At 53.9% G+C, this 19,807-nt stretch overlaps 1 protein-coding gene across 1 annotated transcript in view; it reads left to right on the forward strand.

The window, feature by feature from the left end:
• EML3 (EMAP like 3) overlaps positions 1-19,807 on the forward strand; it is a 159,304-nt gene that overhangs the window by 130,662 nt on the left and 8,835 nt on the right. The window contains exons 20-21 of the mRNA XM_075326548.1: positions 13,338-13,425; positions 15,669-15,767. Coding sequence (XP_075182663.1) covers positions 13,338-13,425; positions 15,669-15,767 — 187 coding nt within the window. The remainder of the gene's footprint in view (positions 1-13,337; positions 13,426-15,668; positions 15,768-19,807) is intronic.

Raw genomic sequence — 19,807 nt, forward strand, 5'->3', positions numbered from 1 at the left:
CGTCTCTCCATCCTCCAACAGAACCCTCCACTGAGGCTTGATGGTGAGAGCCTCATCAGCGAGAGCAGCAGCTTCCTCCACTGTCGCTGGTTTTCTCTCACGCACCCATTCCCGGATCTCAGCGGGGCACTGGGCAAAGAATTGTTCTTTTAGGATGACCTGCAGGAAGGTCTCCCAAGATAAGGCCTCCTCTGCCTCCAGCCAGCGATTACATATTTGTTTGAGTCTATGAGCATACATCTTAAAAGACACTTCCCCATCACAGGCTAAAGCACGGAACTGAGTCCTGTAAGTGTCTGGGGTCACAGCATAATGTTCTAGAATAGTCTGTTTAATATCCGCATACTCACAGTTCCACCGAGGGTCCATAGCTCTATAGGCTTCAGCAGCTCCCCCCTCTAGGAGCCCAACCAGATGCCGGACACGCTCCCTGTCCGGGACTTCCATTAATCGACACTGATGCTCAAAGTCCTGGAAGAAGCCCTCAATGTCGCCTGCAGCCTCATTGAACGGCTTAAAGTCTTTGCGGGACACTCTGGGAAGTTCCCTCATGATGGGTGCTGGGGTTACAGTCTGTCTGGAACCTCTCGCGGCTTCCACAGCGAGCTGCTTATCCAGCAATGCCATCTCCTCCATCCTGCGCTCCTTCTCTTCAGCTCCACGCATGGCCTCCCTCTTATCTTCTATGGTGGCCTCATCTCCAAGCAGTGCCATCTTTTCCTCGTACCACACAATCCATTGACTTTTTTGGGTATTTACCTCCAGCTCCCGTCTTTCCTCCCTTTGCTGTGAGGATCCTTCCTCCACGTCATTTTGCGAGCAGACTCCTTCTAGCGCCTCAATCAGCTGCTCCTTGGAGAGTCCTTTGAAACGAACTCCTACTTCACGGGCCTTTGATTGCAGGCTCCCCAAAGTCCAGGTCTTGTACTCTGCAGTGCTGGTTCCTGATGTTGAGCCATTGTCCTCCATTCCTTCTGCTCTGATCCCAGCGCTGCCAACCAGTTTGTGACGGGGTGTACAGCAGAGCAAGGAGAGACAACAGGCCGAGGAACGATCCAACAGGTTTATTCACAAGAACACTGGAACAGCACACGATAAGTCCACGTAAAACAGATTCGGGGGCCCTTCCCGACAATCCTCGGGCCGGATTACAAAGCAATCGTCCTTACAGTAGTCCAAAGAGTTCCACACAATCCCACGGGCCGCCACACAGGCCTAGCTCCGTCCGTGTCCACAGCCAGCCAGGCTGGGGCTCCTGCTCCCTTCAAGTTTCAGCTCACTCTGCCTGAATCTCCCAGGTAAGCAGAGTTTACACTAGTTGGACTCTAGGCCCACCTCCCCCTACTCCCAGGGATGGAAGTGCCTCAAGAGGATATAACCTTGCATTTTAGGGGGTGATTACCTACAACAATAGAAATGTACACAGAAGTAGTTCAAATAAGACAATGAACCCAGCTTGAAATAGGAATCTGTACAGCATATACAGTGAGAGGGTAAATTACATCTTCACAATCACCCAATATTTACTCTGGTTACCAGCGTACACCGCTTAGTGTTGGTTCCTTGCACACGTAGCCAAGGTAAATATCGGGTAACCAAGCAAAGCGCTTTGCTTAGTTACCCAATATTTACCCTGGTTACCAGCGTACACCGCTTAGCGTTGGCTCCCTACACACGTAGCAAAGGTAAATATCAGGTAACTAAGCAAAGCCCCCTGCCTGCCCCCTGCACACACATTCCCTGTCAGTATATTCTGCCCCAGCACTGACCTGTTATCACTACAGCATTGCAAATAACAGCCCCACATCAGGCTCTGCACCCCACACCACATCAGGCTCTGCACCGCACACGCACACATATGGCTCTGCACCACACACACGCACATATGGTTCTGTACCACACACACGCACATCGGACTCTGCACCGCACACGCACATCAGGCTCTGCACCGCACACGCACATCGGGCTCTGCACCGCATACACACATCGGGCTCTGCACCGCATACACACATCGGGCTCTGCACCGCATACACACATCGGGCTCTGCACCGCATACACACATCGGGCTCTGCACCGCATACACACATCGGGCTCTGCACCGCATACACACATCGGGCTCTGCACCGCATACACACATCGGGCTCTGCACCGCATACACACATCGGGCTCTGCACCGCATACACACATCGGGCTCTGCACCGCATACACACATCGGGCTCTGCACCGCATACACACATCGGGCTCTGCACCGCATACACACATCGGGCTCTGCACCGCATACACACACTGGGCTCTGCACCGCATACACACATCGGGCTCTGCACCGCATACACACATCGGGCTCTGCACCGCATACACACATCGGGTTCTGCACCGCATACACACATCGGGCTCTGCACCGCATGCACACATCGGGCTCTGCACTGCATGCACACATCGGGCTCTGCACTGCACGCACACACGGCGCTCTGCACCGACCCCCCCATAGGGAACACATGTAGGGAGTACATACTCACCCGTCCTCGGTCCCCGTCGCTCCTGCACGTTTGCGCGCTGTCTGTGCTCTGGACATATCAGCACAGTAGTGACGTCACCGCTGTGCTGAAGAGAGCACAGACAGCCGGACAGTGATGAGAAGCAGCGCTGCGCTCCCTCTCATCAGCGCTTTCAAATGTACCGGCATCTGTGATCTGTGATCTGTGATGCCGTTACATTTGAATATGCGATCCTGAGCAGGGGGCCCGGTGCTGGCGCTGACACCATGGCAGCCGCCGCCAGGCCCCTCCCCCAGGTCACGGGTCCCACAGAAGTGCAGGGGGAGGTTGTGGGCAGAGTACGGGGTGCGGGGGAATGTGTGGGAGGGTGCAGGGAAGGGGGCGGGGACTCCACGCACAGTACCCGCCCAGCAGGGAGGCGACATGCTGTTTCCACATTTGCATGTCAACATGGCCCTGCCCATGTTGACATGAAATGACCGGAAGCAGCAAAATCGCGGCAGGAGCGGTCACACGACCGCTCTGAGCCGGGGGAGAGGGGCTGACAGCAGGGCAGGTACGTGGTCTCTATCTACTTACCTGCCCCAATGTAGCCCAATAGGGTAATAATGAAAAAAACCCAAAATAAGCCGGATAACCCCTTTAACTTACAATGGTCATCAAGAAATAAATTAATTTTATAACTTGGCGGGTCACTAGGTAAAATACTGGTCACAGTAGATGGCTCTCAGATATTATTTCTTTGTCGCTCCATTGGGAGACCCAGACAATTGGGTGTATAGCTTCTGCCTCCGGAGGCCACACAAAGTATTACACTTAAAAAAGTGTAACCCCTCCCCTCTGCCTATACACCCTCCCGTGGATCACGGGCTCCTCAGTTTTATGCTTTGTGTGGAAGGAGGCACACATCCACTCATGCTTTCTCATATTAGTTATGTCGGGTGAAGTCATGCATTCTCATATTAGTTATGTCGGTTGGAAGAAAAGAGGGCCCCCACGGGGCCCCCGGCATGTTCCCTTCTCACCCCACTACGTCGGCGGTGTTGTTAAGGTTGAGGTACCCATTGCGGGTACAAAGGCCGGAGCCTCATGCCGTCTCCTTCACCATCCCTTAGCGGCTCTGGGAGAAGTGGGATCCTGAGCGGTCATCCATTTACTGGGACCGTGCTCCCTCCGCAGCCCCTGTGGGAATCTGCCGGACCGGAGTCTATTCAACCTCAGGGACCGGGCCCTGCAACTCTAAGGTACTCTGTGTCCCCATAGGGGACTGTGCAGGGAGCGCACCTTCTTCCCGGACGCTGCGGCAGCTGCTGAATTGAGAAGGCCGGCGGACTTCCGCGCCGACCGTGCCTGCTTGTCGGGCGCGGTCTCAAATTTAGTCCCCGGCTTCATCGCGGCCTAGTCGCAAAAATCCCGCCCCCGGGCCTGCCTGTCAGGGGTAAGGGCGGGACTGCCGACCTGACGTCGGATGTAAGGGCCGGACCATCCTGCATGTTTCCTCCCCCCTCTCTGATCACTGTGGGGACCCCAGATTCCCGCACTTTCCTGGCGCCGCCCACGGCTCCACTCCTCCCCTGAGAGCTCCGGCAGCCATTTTTTGGCATTCTGCCGGTGGAGGATTCTCAGTGAAGAGCTCTGCAGCTCCGGGGGACCTAAGGCAGGGAATCTGGAGGACACACACTCCGCTTTTTAGCGGTCGGTAAGCCACACCGGTCACCCGGTGCTGGCCCCCCTAGGGTGCCGGAATAGATACGTATTTATAGAAGGATTTTTGTGTACTCACCGTAAAATCTCTTTCTCTGAGTGTTCATTGGGGGACACAGGACCATGGGTTATGCTGCTGTCACTAGGAGGCTGACACTAAGTAGACATGAAAAGTTAGCTCCTCCCTAGCAGTATACACCCCGAGCCGGAGGCGGGCTCAGATCAGTTTGTGCAGAAGCAGTAGGAGGAGTACCCGAATCACCATACATAAAACAAAGTTATAACTAAATTAATGCAGCCGTGCGAACAGGTGGTCTATGAACATAAGACCCTGAAAATGGCAGGCAAATGCAATGAAAACAACAAAAAAACCAAGCAGGGTGGGTGCTGTGTCCCCCAATGAAGACTCAGAGAAAGAGATTTTACGGTGAGTACACAAAAATCCTTCTTTCTCTATCGTTTCATTGGGGGACACAGGACCATGGGACGTCCAAAAGCAGTCCCTGGGTGGGAATACCGAAGCACCGCCGCAGGGAAGAAAAAACAACGACCTCCCCCGGCGGGCCTACACTACGACTGAATGTTGTCACCCTATTACAGGTGCGCAACTGCCGCCTGCAAAACCTTTCTCCCAAAAGCCGCATCTGCCGATGCTTGAGTGTGAACTTGGTAGAATCTGGTAAAGGTGTGCAGACTAGACCAGGTGGCGGCCTTGCAGACCTGATCGGCCGACGCCTGATGCCTAATCGCCCAAGAGGCTCCCACCGCTCGGGTAGAGTGAGCCCTTACCCCCCGAGGCGGAGACTTGTCCCGAATCCGATAGGCCTCAGATATGGCGGAACGGATCCATCTGGCAATTGTGGCCTTGGATGCCGCCTCGCCCCTCTTGGGGCCCGAAGGAAGGACAAACAGACCATCCGACTTACGGAACGGCGCGGTCCTGGAGATGTAGATTCTAAGGGCGCGCACTAGGTCCAGGGTGTGCAGGGACCTCTCCAAGCTGTGGGAGGGTCTAGGACAAAAGGACGGAAGGACAATTTCTTCGTTTAGATGAAACGGGGAGACCACCTTCGGAAGGAAGGAGGGATCTGGCCGGAGAACCACTTTATCCTGGTGAAAAACCAGAAAGGGTGCACGACAAGAAAGAGCTGCCAGTTCTGACGTCCTTCGAATAGAAGTGACGGCAACGAGGAACACTACCTTCCAAGACAGGTGAGAAAGGGAAGAATCTCGCAGAGGCTCGAAAGGAGGACCCTGAAGGGACCCTAGGACTAGATTAAGGTCCCACGGATCTAGAGGGCGACGATAAGGCGGGGCTAGGTGGGCAACTCCTTGGATGAAGGTCTTAACCTGCGGGCGAGAGGCCAGTGGCTTCTGAAAAAGAATTGCCAAGGCCGAAATCTGGCCTTTCAGTGTGGCTAGCGAGAGACCCGCATCTAGGCCTGACTGTAAGAATGCCAATAGTGAAGGAAGAGAGAAGGCGAGGGGAGAAGAAACGTTGTTCTCTTCGCACCACCTGAAGAAGACTTTCCACGTGCGGTAATAAATCTTTGAAGAAGAAGGCTTCCTGGCCTTAATCATTGTTTGTATCACTCTTGGAGCGAAACCAGCCTGAGCTAGAACCCAGGATTCAATGGCCAGGCCGTCAAACTTAGAACCCTTGAATTCTGATGGAAAAGGGGTCCCTGCTGAAGAAGATCGTGACGGTCTGGAAGGCGCCAAGGAGTGTCTGCGAGGAGCTGAGTGAGTTCTGCGAACCATGCTCGCCTGGGCCAGTCCGGAGCCACCAGGATTACTGGTATTCCTTCCGCCTTGATCTTCTTGAGGACCCTCGGGATTAGAGGAAGTGGAGGGAAGATGTACGGGAGACTGAACTGGCCCCATGGAAGGGTGAGTGCGTCGACTCCTAAAGCCAAGCTGTCGCGGCACCGCGCTACGAATTGCGGTACCTGACGGTTGAACCTGGAGGCCATTAGGTCCACATCTGGCACGCCCCATCTGCCGCAGATCTGGTTGAAGACTTCTTGATTGAGAGACCATTCGCCGGACGCGAGGCCTTCCCTGCTGAGGAAGTCCGCCGCCCAATTGTCCACGCCCGGGATGTGGACCGCTGAGATCAGAGAGTGATGACGCTCTGCCCAATGCAAAATTTTCCTGACTTCTCGCATCGCCCCGGCACTTCTTGTGCCTCCTTGGTGGTTGATGTACGCCACCGCCGTCGCATTGTCCGACTGGATCCTGACCGGGCAACCCTGAACTAGGTGCCGAAACTGCTGCAAGGCTAGCCGAATGGCCCTTATCTCCAGAATGTTGATCGGGAGAGAGCTCTCCCGCGGCGTCCAACGGCCCTGAGCCGTGTGATGGCGGAACACGGCTCCCCAGCCCTGGAGACTGGCATCGGTGGTCACTATTTTCCAGTGGAGCGGAAGGAATGACCTTCCTGACGTGAGATTGCGTTGATTGCTCCACCAGCTGAGTGAGTGGCGGGTCTCTGGCGAAAGAAGGATCCTGCGGTCCAGGGAAAAGGGAGATCTGTCCCATTCCTTCAGCAAGGCCAGCTGGAGGGGCCGGAGGTGGAACTGCGCAAAGGGAACGGCTTCCATTGCCGCTACCATCCGCCCGAGGACTCGCATGCCGAACCTGATGGAAACTTGGCGCTGGCGCTGGAGAACGCGGATGCCTTGTTGCAGAGAGGAAATCTTCTCCTGTGTGAGGAAGACCCGACCTTGGGTGGTATCGAATACCATGCCTAAAAAGGTGATCCGCCGGCCCGGGGTCAGAGAGGACTTCTTTCGGTTGATCAGCCACCCTAACCGGGAGAGGGTGTCGATCGTGACCTGAACCCCCAGACGACAATCCTTGAACGACGAGCCTTTGATGAGCATATCGTCCAAGTACGGGATGACCATGACACCCCTGAAATGGAGGACGGACATGGCCGCCGCCATGATCTTCGTGAAGACCCTGGGAGCGGATGCGAGGCCGAAAGGAAGAGCCGTGAACTGGAAGTGATCCTCCGCTATCGCGAAGCGGAGGAACTGTTGGTGAGAGGTGGCTATAGGTATGTGAAGATAGGCGTCCCGAATATCCAGCGATGCCAGGAACTCGCCGATCTCCATGGACGCGATCACGGAGCGGAGTGACTCCATTCGAAACGGCCGCGACCTCACCGACCTGTTTAGCAGCTTTAGGTCGAGGACGGGGCGGGCGGACCCGTCTTTCTTGGGGACCACGAAAATGTTGGAATAGAACCCTCTGAAACGTTCCGCGGGGGGAACTGGCACCACGACTCCGGCTTGGAGGAGGGAGTCTATGGCGTGAAAAAACGCACGCGCTCGTGCGGGAGCTTCGGGAGGACGGGAGAGGAAAAAACGATTCGGCGGCCTTGAGTCGAATTCGATTTTGTAACCCGATGTGATGATCTCCCTGACCCAGGCATCCGCGGTCAGGGGGATCCACACATGCTGGAAGCGCAACAGACGTCCTCCCACTAGTCCGGCGCTGGAGCGCGCCGACCGCGAGTCACTTGGAGGAGCGTCGGCGGAAAGCAGAAGAAGACTTCGTGGGCTGGCGGGGGCGTGAACGCCAGCTTGGATTGGTCTTGAATGACGGGGTCCGCCTGTCTCTCGGGGGAGAGCGGCTTTTTCGGGCTTGGGGAGGGGAATTGAAACTGCGAAAGGGGCGAAAACGAGCGGCGGGGCGCCGATTTAGGATGCGCTTGGGGCGCAATTGGGGGAGAGATGTACTCTTTCCCCCCGTTGCATCGGAGATCAACTTGTCCAGTCTCTCTCCAAAAAGACGTTCCCCTAGGAAAGGCAGAGAAGTCAGCGACTTCTTAGAGGCCGCGTCCGCGTTCCAGGAACGGAGCCAGAGTGCTCGGCGAATGGCCACGTTGTTGCTGGCGGCCTGGGCCGCGCAATTGGCAGATGCCAGGGCTGCGTTGAGCAGGTACTCACCCGCGAGGGTAATCTGCGAGGAGATGAGGACCAGATCCGGATTGGCAGAAACTTCTCGGAGTCCGCAGCGTAGCGTGTCTGCCCAGGACATCAGTGCCTTCGCGACCCAAACCGAGGCAAAGGCTGGTGAGAGGGAGGTGCCCGCCGCCTCGAAGGCGGAACGGGCCAACCTGTCAATAGTACGGTCCGTGGGATCTCTGAGGGACGTACCGTCAGTGAGTGGAAGGACCGTGTGAGAGGATAGGCGGGAGATTGGGGGGTCGACCACAGGAGAGCCCGCCCAGTCCTTTTTAAGATCTTCTGGAAAAGGATAGTGTAGATTAATGTACCTGCTGCTGGTAAATACCTTGTCTGGCTGCTGTCTGTGGGTGCGCAGCAAGTCGGCAAATTCCGGGTGTCCGCTGAAAGTGCTCTGGGGCCGCTTCATCCGCTTAAACGAGACCTGGGTGCTCTGAGAGGAGACATGGTCCACTTGTACCTTTAGGGTCTGGTTCACTGCCTCCACCAGGCTATTCACCATACGCCGAATATCAGCCGCCTGCTCAGTGTCCAGCAGGGGAGCTGCATCGTCCTCATCATCGGAGCAGTCAGAAGGTTCCCGGGAGGAATGACGGGACGGACCTGGTGGTGAAGGTGAAACCTGCGAAGAGTCTGAAGACGAGACCTTACGGGTACGCTTCTGCGCAGCCGAGGAGGTCCCTGCAACGGGGCTTACTTGCTCCGGCGGCGGTAGCGTCGGGTCTGCGGGCGTCTGAGTAAGCGACGGCAGCAGGCGCAGGGCTTGCGCGATGGTCCGAGAAGCCTCAGAGAGGGACTCTACGGACTGGGACAGTGACGCTAGCCATGCGGGGGGGGGCGGGACGCAGGGGCCTGTAGCATCTGGCGCTGCGGTCTCAGTAGCGTCGGCCGAGGGGTCCTGCAGGTGCTGCGCGTTATCAGAACAGACGGAGCATAGTGGCGCGTCCTGGCCTTGGGAAAACTTGGTTTTGCAGGAGGAGCATGCGAAGAATAAGGCAAAGGGGGCCTGCTTGGGACGGGTGGACTTAGTATTAGGCATGGTGAAAAGGATAAACTCTCCCTGGTGCTGCTAGGAAGGAGACAGGAGAGGGTTAACTCGTCCCTAAATTAAGGGAAATAACGCTGCCTAGTGAGGGCTACTCCTGAGGAGCAGAGCTTACCCCGGTCCTGTGTGCCGCCCACCAGTCCAGCAGAGGGATCCTGGAGGATGGAGCTACCAGAGATGCGGTGTAATATGGAAACGCCGGCGCTGCAGCTTCAGAGAAACAGCAATATGGCGAGGGGACGCTGGAGCAGGCTGGGGGAGGAGCGTCGATTCGGCGCGAAGAAACCGAAAGTAACCGCCTCCACCCTCAGCCAGGGGGCTGCAGGGTGGGGGGAGGCTGGGCCAGACAAGCGGCGGTCACAGCGCTGCGGCGGGGGGCGTGGCTAAGGTGCAAGCGCGGCTAGGCCGAGACCGGGGACTAAAGTTAGGGGCCGGCCGAGGAGGAGGGCAGGGAGAGGGAACTGTCCTACCTGACTCGGCGGCGGAGGTCCAGCGATGGAAGCGGTGCAGGCAGGGCACCCAGCCCCTGCCTGTGAACAGTGCCCTCGCCCTGGGAGACGGCAGACTCCGGGAGAGAACGTGTACAAGGCAGGGAAGTGGACGTCATGATGGGGGAAGGAGCCCCCAGCAGCAGAGAGCAGCGGTGAGGGCCCGTCAAAACACAGCGCGCTGCCAATAATCCATCCCTGCTGAATGCCCCTGTAGGCCCATTGGGGTGATACCTCCGGGCGAATCAGGGGTGCCCACGACAAACCTGCCCACACGAACACCCCCGGGAGTGGTACCAGCGGGGGCGGACGGGGGAGAGGGCCCAAGATCTCAAACCCCTGCGACCCTGGGGAGTGGTACCGACAGGGCTGCGGAGTAAGAGTGACGAAAATACCTGCATAGAGAAAAAAGGACAGGTATGAGAGCGCTGAGCGGCGCCGAAATAAGAGAAAAAACGCAAAAAAAGCAAGTGGCTGAGGGGGCCGAGACGGCCCACATCAGCCTCCTACGACACTAAGCTAAAAACTGATCTGAGCCCGCCTCCGGCTCGGGGTGTATACTGCTAGGGAGGAGCTAACTTTTCATGTCTACTTAGTGTCAGCCTCCTAGTGACAGCAGCATAACCCATGGTCCTGTGTCCCCCAATGAAACGATAGAGAAATATATATTTCTGTTCGGTCGGGCTGTATACCCTTTTTTGCCCATATACCCTCAGTGATCATTCTCCTAGGAGACAACAGCATGTCGTCCACAAGGAGCAAAGCTGTTAAGGCACAGGGTTTTTTTGCGGCCTGTACCTCTTGTGGGGCTATGTTACCTGCGGGTTCCACCTACCCTCACTGTGAGCAATGCTCGACCCCTGTTTCGCTTGCTCAGCCGGAGCCTCGGTCACTAGTGGGCCCCTCGGCTCATGTAGACCCCCCTGCTCCCCCTGTCCAGGCGGCAGGGACAGAGTTCGCCTCTTTTACTGAGAAACTCTCTGAGTCACTTTCACAATCCATGGCTCAGTCTATGGACAAATGGTCTGCCAAGCTGCTAGAAGCTTTGCAGTCCAGACCGGTCCTTACACAGGCCCCGGCCCCTGTTGGATCGTCGCCTCCAGGCCCCTCTCGGTCCGCGCCGCAGCGCGCTCCCAGGTTGGGCCCTAGGTCTCACGTGGAGGACTCCTGCCCGGACCACAGTCCTAGACAGGCTAAGCGGGCTCGCTGGGAATCTTCCCCGACTTCTTCACGCTGCTCGGGTTCCCAGCTTGAGGACTCTCTGGAGGACAAGGCGGACGTCGCAGCTCAGGGCTCTGACCCTGACGTCGCCCTTAACCTTGATACACCTGAAGGGGACGCCTTAGGGTACCTTCACACTTAGCGATGCAGCAGCGATCCGACCAGCGATCTGACCTGGTCAGGATCGCTGCTGCATCGCTACATGGTCGCTGGTGAGCTGTCAAACAGGCAGATCTCACCAGCGACCAGTGAACAGCCCCCAGCCAGCAGCGACGTGCAAGCGACGCTGCGCTTGCACGGAGCTGCCGTCTGGAAGCTGCGGAGACTGGTAACTAAGGTAAACATCGGGTATGGTTACCCGATGTTTACATTAGTTACCAGCGCACAGCTGTGTGTGCAGGGAGCAGGGAGCCGCGCACACTGAGCGCTGGCTCCTTGCTCTCCTACCATAGCTACAGTACACATCGGGTACTCCACCACAGGGCTCAGGGAACCTGGACTCCGATAGAGTCTTAGTTCAGGATTGGTCGCAGTTTCGACTGCCTTATGTGTTTCCTCCTCTGGCGATGCTGCCCAGAGTGTTACGCAAGATCAGGTCCGACTGCCATCGCGCCATTCTCGTCGCTCCAGACTGGCCGAGGCGGTCGTGGTACCCGGATCTGTGGCATCTCACGGTGGGTCAACCGTGGGCGCTTCCAGACCGCCCAGACTTGCTGTCACAAGGCCCGTTTTTCCATCTGAATTCTGTTCCCCTCAACCTGACTGTGTGGCCATTGAGTCCTGGCTCCTAGCGTCTTCAGGGTTCTCTCAGGATGTCATTGCCACCATGAGACAGGCCAGGAAGCCAACGTCCGCCAAGATCTATTACAGGTCTTGGCAAATCTTCTTATCCTGGTGCTCTGATAACGGTTTTCCTCCATGGCCATTTGCCTTACCCACTTTTCTTTCATTCCTTCAATCCGGAATGGACAAGGGTTTGTCACTCGGCTCTCTCAAGGGCCAAGTATCGGCGCTCTCCGTATTTTTTCAAAAAGCGCCTAGCCAGGCTTCCGCAGGTCCGCACGTTCCTGCAGGGAGTTTGCCACATAGTTCCACCTTACAAACGTCCGCTGGAACCCTGGGATCTTAACAGGGTGCTAACGGCTCTTCAGAAACCACCTTTCGAGCCGCTGCGGGATGTCTCTTTATCACGTCTTTCGCAGAAGGTGGCCTTTCTAGTGGCAGTTACATCACTCCGGAGAGTGTCTGAGCTTGCAGCGCTGTCATGCAAAGCCCCCTTCCTGGTGTTTCACCAGGATAAGGTGGTTCTGCGTCCGGTCCCGGAATTTCTCCCTAAGGTGGTATCCCCTTTTCATCTCAATCAGGATATCTCCTTGCCTTCATTTTGCCCTAATCCAATTCACCAATGTGAAAAGGATTTGCACTCTTTGGATCTGGTGAGAGCACTCCGACTCTATGTGTCTTGCACGGCGCCCCTGCGTCGTTCAGATGCGCTCTTTGTCCTTGTCGCTGGCCAGCGTAAGGGTTCGCAGGCCTCCAAGTCAACCTTGGCTCGGTGGATCAAGGAACCGATTCTCGAAGCCTACCGTTCTTCTGGGCTTCCGCTTCCTTCAGGGCTGAAAGCCCATTCTACCAGAGCCGTGGGTGCGACCTGGGCATTGCGGCACCGGGCTACGGCTCAGCAGGTGTGTCAGGCAGCTACGTGGTCTAGTCTGCACACTTTCACGAAACACTATCAAGTGCATACCTATGCTTCGGCAGACGCCAGTCTAGGTAGGCGAGTCCTTCAGGCGGCGGTTGCCCACCTGCAAGAGGGGGCCGTTTTTCGGCTCTTTTTATTGAGGTATTCTTTTACCCACCCAGGGACTGCTTTTGGACGTCCCAATTGTCTGGGTCTCCCAATGGAGCGACAAAGAAGAAGGGAATTTTGTTTACTTACCGTAAATTCCTTTTCTTCTAGCTCCTATTGGGAGACCCAGCACCCGCCCCTGTTCCCTTCGGGCTGTTGTTCTTTTGTGTACACATGTTGTTCATGTTGAATTGTTCTTTTGGTTCATGGTTTTCAGTTCTCCGAACATCCTTCGGATTGAATTTACCCTAGACCAATTTATAAGTTTTCTCCTTCCTGCTTTTGCACCAAAACTGAGGAGCCCGTGATCCACGGGAGGGTGTATAGGCAGAGGGGAGGGGTTACACTTTTTTAAGTGTAATACTTTGTGTGGCCTCCGGAGGCAGAAGCTATACACCCAATTGTCTGGGTCTCCCAATAGGAGCTAGAAGAAAAGGAATTTACGGTAAGTAAGCAAAATTCCCTTCTTTTCTTTTACTTCATATAAAAGTAGCATAGTATTATAGTAAAGTCACTAATAAAATCAATAAGTGAAACGTGTCTTCTGTCTTCTCCCCACAGGGGCACTCCAGCTTCATAACCCATTTAGATTGGTCAAAAGATGGAAATTATATCATGTCAAACTCCGGAGACTACGAGATACTATACTGTGAGTATTGAGAGCGGACACATTTTTCAGTCTTATCTTAAAAAAAACAAAACAAAAAAAACCCAAAAAACATGTACCATAAATTACTTGTAACACTCAGTAATGAAGAGGAGTCCTTGGAAAGAGAAAGAGAAAATCTATATGTATGATAATCTACAGTATATCACAAAAGTGAGTACACCTGTGACATTTATGTAAATATTTTATATCTTTTCATGGGTGAGCACTGAAGATCTGACATTTGGATACAATGTACAGTAGTCAGTGTACAGCTTGTATAACAGTGATGTCCTCTAAATAACTCAACACACAGCCATTAATGTCTAAACCACTGGCAACAAAAGTGAGTACACCCCTAAGTGAAAATGGCCCCAGTGTGAATATTTTGTGTGGCCACCATTATTTTGAATCTCTGCTTTAACTCTTTTGGGCATGGAGGTCACTAGAGCTTCACAGGAGCTGCTGGATCCTCTTCCATCCTCCATGACGACATCACAGAGCTGTTGGATGGTAGAGACCTTGCGCTCCTCCACCTTCTGTTTGAGGAGGCCCCACAGATACTCCATAGGATTTAGGTCTGGAGACCCTTGGCCAGTGCAGCACCTTTACCCTCAGTTTCTTTAGCATAGAAATGGTCGTCTTGGAGATGTGTTTGGGGTTGTTATCATATTGGAATACTGTCCTGTTGCCCAGTTTCCGAAGAGAGGGGATCATGCTCTGCTTCAATATGTCACAGTACATCATGGCATTCATGGTTTCCTCAATGAACTGTAGCTCCCGACACCCGGCAGCACTCATGCAGCCCCAAACCATAACACTCCCACAACCATGCCAGACTGTAGGCAGGACACACTTGTCTTTGTGCTCTTCACCTGGTTTTCGCCACACACGCTTGACACCATCTGAGCGAAATAATTTTATCTTGGTCTTCGGAGATCACTGGACATGGTTCCAGTAATCCACGTCCTTACTCTGCTTGTCTTCAGCAAACTGTTTGTGGGCTTTCTTGTGCATCCTCTTTAGAAGAGGATTTAGAAGCTTCCTTCTGGGACAACAGCCACACAAATAAGTTTGATTCAGTGTGCGGCGTATGGTCTGAGCACTTACAAGCAGATCCCTCCAGCCCTGTAACCTCTGCAGCTATGCTGGCAGCACTCATACATCTATTTTTAAAAGACGACCTCTGGATATGACACTGAGCATGAGCACTCGACTTCTTTGATCATCCATTATGAGGCCTGTTCTGAGTGGATCCTGTCTTGTTATACTGCTGTATGGTCTTGGCCAACCTGCTGCAACTTAGTGTCAGGGTGTTGGCACTCTTCTTATAACCTCGGCCATCTTTATGTAGAGCAACAATTCTTTTTTCAGCTCCTCAGAGAATTCTTTGCCATGAAGGGCCATGTGCTGATCTTCCAGTGACCAGTAAGAGAGTGTGTGAGGGATAACACCAAATGTAACACACCTTCTCCCCATTCACACCTCAGACCTTGTGACACTAATGAGTCACATGACACCGGGAAGTGAAAATGGCTAATTGGGCACAATTTGTCCATTTTCACTTAGGGGTGTACTCACTTTTGTTGTCAGCAGTTTAGACATTAATGGCTGTGTGAGTTATTTAGAGGGCACCAAATTTACACTGTTAGGCTATGTGCGCACGTAGCGTAATTACATGCAGTTACGATTTGTAGCGCAGCGTAACTGCATGCGTCCTGCGTCCCCTGCATAATCTATGGAGATTATGCAGGAGCCGTGCGCACGTGGCGTTTTAGAGCACAGCGCTTCAGCTGCTGCCCGAAGCGCGCGTTCTAAGAAGTGACATGTCACTTCTTCCGTGCGCTTTGCCGGCAGCCCCTGCTCTGTCTATGGGAGGAGCTGCAGGCAGAGCGCATGGAATCTGCTTTTTTTTTTTTTCTCTACGGACATTTTCTGCAGCGATTTGAAGCGCACGTGTGCTCTTCAGATCGCTGCAGAAATTTCTGCAGTGAAGTATGCAATGTGCGCACATAGCCTTATACAAGCTGCACACTGACACTGTACATTGTATCACAGGGGCAGATCTTCAGTGCTGTCCCATGTAAAGACATAATAAAATATTTACAAAAATGTGACGGGTGTTCTCACTTTTGTGATATACTGTATCAATATGAAGAATTTGTAATTACATACTTATACTATATAACCTTTTTCGAAAATCTTCAGTTATCTTACTTTTTTGTTTATCACTTATTCTTATCAAGGGGATATCACCGGAGGTTGCAAACTTCTCAGAAACAGATATAAAAACAAAGATCGGGAGTGGGCCACATACACATGTGTACTGGGCTACCATGTTTTTGGTAAGTAGTGATTAGTATATGACTTACGTAAGAAGATAAATGATATTGCATATATCTAATGAGCAGAGAAATATTCGCTCAAAGCTATGGGCTCCTGGCCACTTGTACAGCTTTCTCGACTCTAAAGGCCGCTTTACACGCTGCGATATCGTGACCGATATTGCTAGACCCCCGCCCCCATCGGTTGTGCGTCACGGGCAAATCGCTGCCCATGGCGACAACATCGCGCAGACTCGTCACACTACTTGCCTGCTCTGCGACGTTGCTGTGACCGACAAACCGCCTCCTTTCTAAGGGGGCGGTTCGTTCAGCGTCACAGCGACGTCACAGCAGCGTCACTGAACCGCAGCCCAATAGAAGTGGAGATGAGCGGGACGTAACATCCCGCCCACCTCCTTCCTTCCGCATTGCGGGCGGCCGCAGGTAAGGTGAGGTTCCTCGTTCCTGCGGTGTCACACATAGCGATGTGTGTGCTGCTGGAACCATGAACTACATTGTACACGCAGCAGCAGCGATAATCGAGAATAGGGGGGCATGTCACCGATGAGCGATTTTGAACGTTTTTGCGACGATTCAAAATCGCTCATATGTGTTACATGCAACAACATCGCTAAAGCGGCCGGATGTGCGTCACCAATTCCGTGACCCCAACGAGATCGCTTGAGCGATGTCGCAGCGTGTAAAGCGGCCTTTAGGCTATGTTTCCCCCCGAGAGATTAAACCTGTGGATTTATCTGCGGAAAATTCGCAGATTTTCTGGATTTTCCAGATAAATCCGCAGGTTTCAGCATGTACAGACACTCCCCATGTTATCCTATGGAACATGGGGAGTGCTGTGTCTATGCTGCGGATACGTGCGGCTGCGGAACATGCTGCGGATGTCCCACAGCCGCACGTAATTGCATGTCAATTCTTTCTGCGGAATTACCTGCGGAAATCCCGGCCCTCCACTATGGAGATAGAGGCCGGGACTTCCGCAGGTAAACCGCATGAATGTCCGCAGGTTTACCGCAGATATTTCGCTGGAATCCTGCAGCTAAAAATAGCTGCGGATGCCGGCGGGCAACTGCAGGAAACCTGCAGACATACCTATGGATATATCCGCAGGTGCGAGCTCCTGTGGGCACATAGCCTTAAGAGTTTTTCTATAATTCACATTCCTTTAAGGTGAGGCTACTTTCTTTATCGTTCCTTTGGGAGACCAAGACCATGGGTGTTTAGCTGCTGCCTCCGGAGGACACACAAAGTACTACACTTAAAAGTGTAGCTCCTCCCTCTGAGCTTATACACCCCCTGGTAGCCAGTCCTAGCCAGTTTATCGCTTTGTGTTCAGGAGGTCATACATCCACACATTCATTCTCATCTGATTGTTTGACTTTTGGAAAGAGTTTGAAGAAAAGCGGATCCATGTCTGGACTCCCGGCATGTCCCTTCTCACCCCACTGTGTCGGCGGTGTTGTTAAGGTTGATTTACAAGGCTGAAGCCTTACATGCCGCGCTCCTTCACCATCCCTTCTGGGCTCTGGCTTGAAGTGGGAGCCAGCACGGTCTCCATGCCTGGCAGGAGTCCGGTCTCCATCCACAGCCCCTTGAGGATTCTGTTGGACCGGAGCACTCATCCCCAGGGACATGGCCCTGCGTCTCAGCAGCTAAGTACCTGAGACGTTTGGAGCCAGCACGGTCTCCATGCCTGGCAGGAGTCCGGTCTCCATCCACAGCCCCTTGAGGATTCTGTTGGACCGGAGCACTCATCCCCAGGGACATGGCCCTGCGTCTCAGCAGCTAAGTACCTGAGACGTTTATGTTGGGGGTCCCGGTTCTTTATTGTAAGGGGAGAGTATGCTGTATGTGATTATTTTTAACTTTTCCGGCGGGTTCTCCAACTTTTGCCTGAGAACCGCGCCGATGGTGCCTGCTTGTCGGCCTCGCCGCTTAAATTTAGGCCCCGGCTTCGCCGGAGACCTAGTTTCGTTTTCCTGCCCTCGCATGTCACTCATGCAGAGGGACAGGTTCGGCTCCTCCCGGCGGCCGTTCTACACAGGGGAGGGACACTCCCCACTGCTGGGGCGTCCCTCCTTCCCGGCAAGTCTCTATAGCCCTCCAGTTCCCGCTCTTTTATAGGAACGCCCCTAGTCCCGCCCCCTCCATTTCTCAGGCAGAGTTCACTCTGCTCTGGGACATCCTGCATTCTGCATCTCTGCTGAGGTGCTGCGCTCTGGGGGACCGGGCTTCGGGATCTGGAGGGCACACAACACCGCGCTCAGCGGTCTGGTAAGCCACAGCCGGTCTCCGGTTGTGGACCTCTGTATATTCTCCCTGGGGTTCATTCTCTGCAAAGCCCCCACTCCAGCAGCATGTCTCACACAAGGAGCAAGGCTCCAAAGCTTTATTCTACATGCACTGCATGTAAGCTCCTGCTGCCTGAGCCGAGCATTTATCCACACTGTGATGGTTGCTCTAACTTGGCGGTGCCACAGCCTGGAGTCTCACCCCCAGTGGTCTTTCAGGCTCCTGCTGCACCTTTGATTGAACCCCCGGCCAGGGTAGAGTCCTTTTCTAGGTCCATATCCCAGTCATTTGCTGAGTCCATGGGACTTTTGTCCAGGACTTTGATGAATATGCATCAGCCCCCCTCTCAGGGTGCCTCTAATACTCTTGACAGAGGACTCCTATCCTCTGACCTCCGTCCATCAGAGCTCACGGAGGATTCATCATCTGATCCCAGACCCCGTCCTTCTAAGAGAAGGCGCAGGGTTTCCTCCCTCTCCCCATCCCACGGCTCTGTCTCAAGAGCTGACTCTCAAGATGAGGAGGATGCCCTCACTGGGGGCTCGGAGGCTATGTATCCCATCGATTTCTCTGAGGGTGACTCAGATCTTAGTGATTTGATTGCTTCTATTAATCCTGTGCTGGATCTCAATCCGCCAGTATCAGAGGAGCAACTCTCTTTGGCAGAAAAACATCAGTTTACCTCGCCTAAGAGAGTGAAGAGTGTGTTCTTTAACCACTCCAGTTTTCAGACCACTGTGACCAAACCCAGGGCCTGCCCTGACAAACGCTTTCCAAAGCGTGGTTCTGATGACCGGTTTCAATTTCCACCTGAGGTGGTCAAGGAGTGGTCTCACTCCCCAAAGGTAGACCCTCCGGTGTCTAGGCTATCAGCCCGGACCGTTGTGTTGGTGGCTGACGGCACCTCTCTTAAGGATTCCACTGACCGTCAGATTGACCTTCTGGCCAAATCTGTGTACGAAGCTGCGGGGGGCGCGTTTTCCCCGACTTTTGCAGCAGTGTGGGCTCTCAAAGCCATCTCTGCTTCTCTAGAGGAGATGCATTCCCTCACCAAGGAATCTATGCCTGAGATGGTTACCTTAACTGCTCAGGCTTCAGCTTTTTCATCTTATGCCATGTCTGCCATGCTAGAGGCTGCTCACCGCACTGCGGTGGCTTCAGCTAATTCTCTTGTTATCCGCAGGATTTTGTGGCTTCGAGAGTGGAAGGCAGATGCTTCGTCCAAGAAGTTTCTTGCTGGGCTCCCTTTTGCTGGTTCACGGCTGTTTGGTGAACAGCTGGATGAAATCATTAAAGAAGCTACTGGCGGGAAGAGTACTTCCATGCCACAAACTAAGACCAGGAAACCCGCCCAGGGTAGGAATCAATCGAGGTTTCGTTCCTTTCGTTCCTCCAACTGGTCATCCTCTAAGCCTTCCGCCTCGTCCGCTAACTCAGCCAAGGATCAGAAATCCAACTGGCGCCCAAAAGCGCGTCCGCAGAAGACCGCAGGAGGTTCTGCCACTAAGGCAGCTTCCTCATGACTCTCGGCCCGCTCCAGCCACGTCCTTAGGGTATGTGCGCACGTTGCTTTTTACCTGCTTTTTACCTGCTTTTTTGCTGCTTTTTCTTCTGCGCTGTTTAATGCCAAAATGGATGTGTTCTTCTATTCAAGCAAAGTCTATGGGAATTTGGGTTTCTTGTTCACACTATGTTGTTCAAAATGCTGCCTTTTTGTGGCAGAACTTTGGTCAAAAACTCAGCTTTTCAAA

Source organism: Anomaloglossus baeobatrachus, chromosome 10 (assembly GCF_048569485.1).
Source record: "Anomaloglossus baeobatrachus isolate aAnoBae1 chromosome 10, aAnoBae1.hap1, whole genome shotgun sequence".
Classification (NCBI taxonomy): Eukaryota; Metazoa; Chordata; class Amphibia; order Anura; family Aromobatidae; genus Anomaloglossus; species Anomaloglossus baeobatrachus.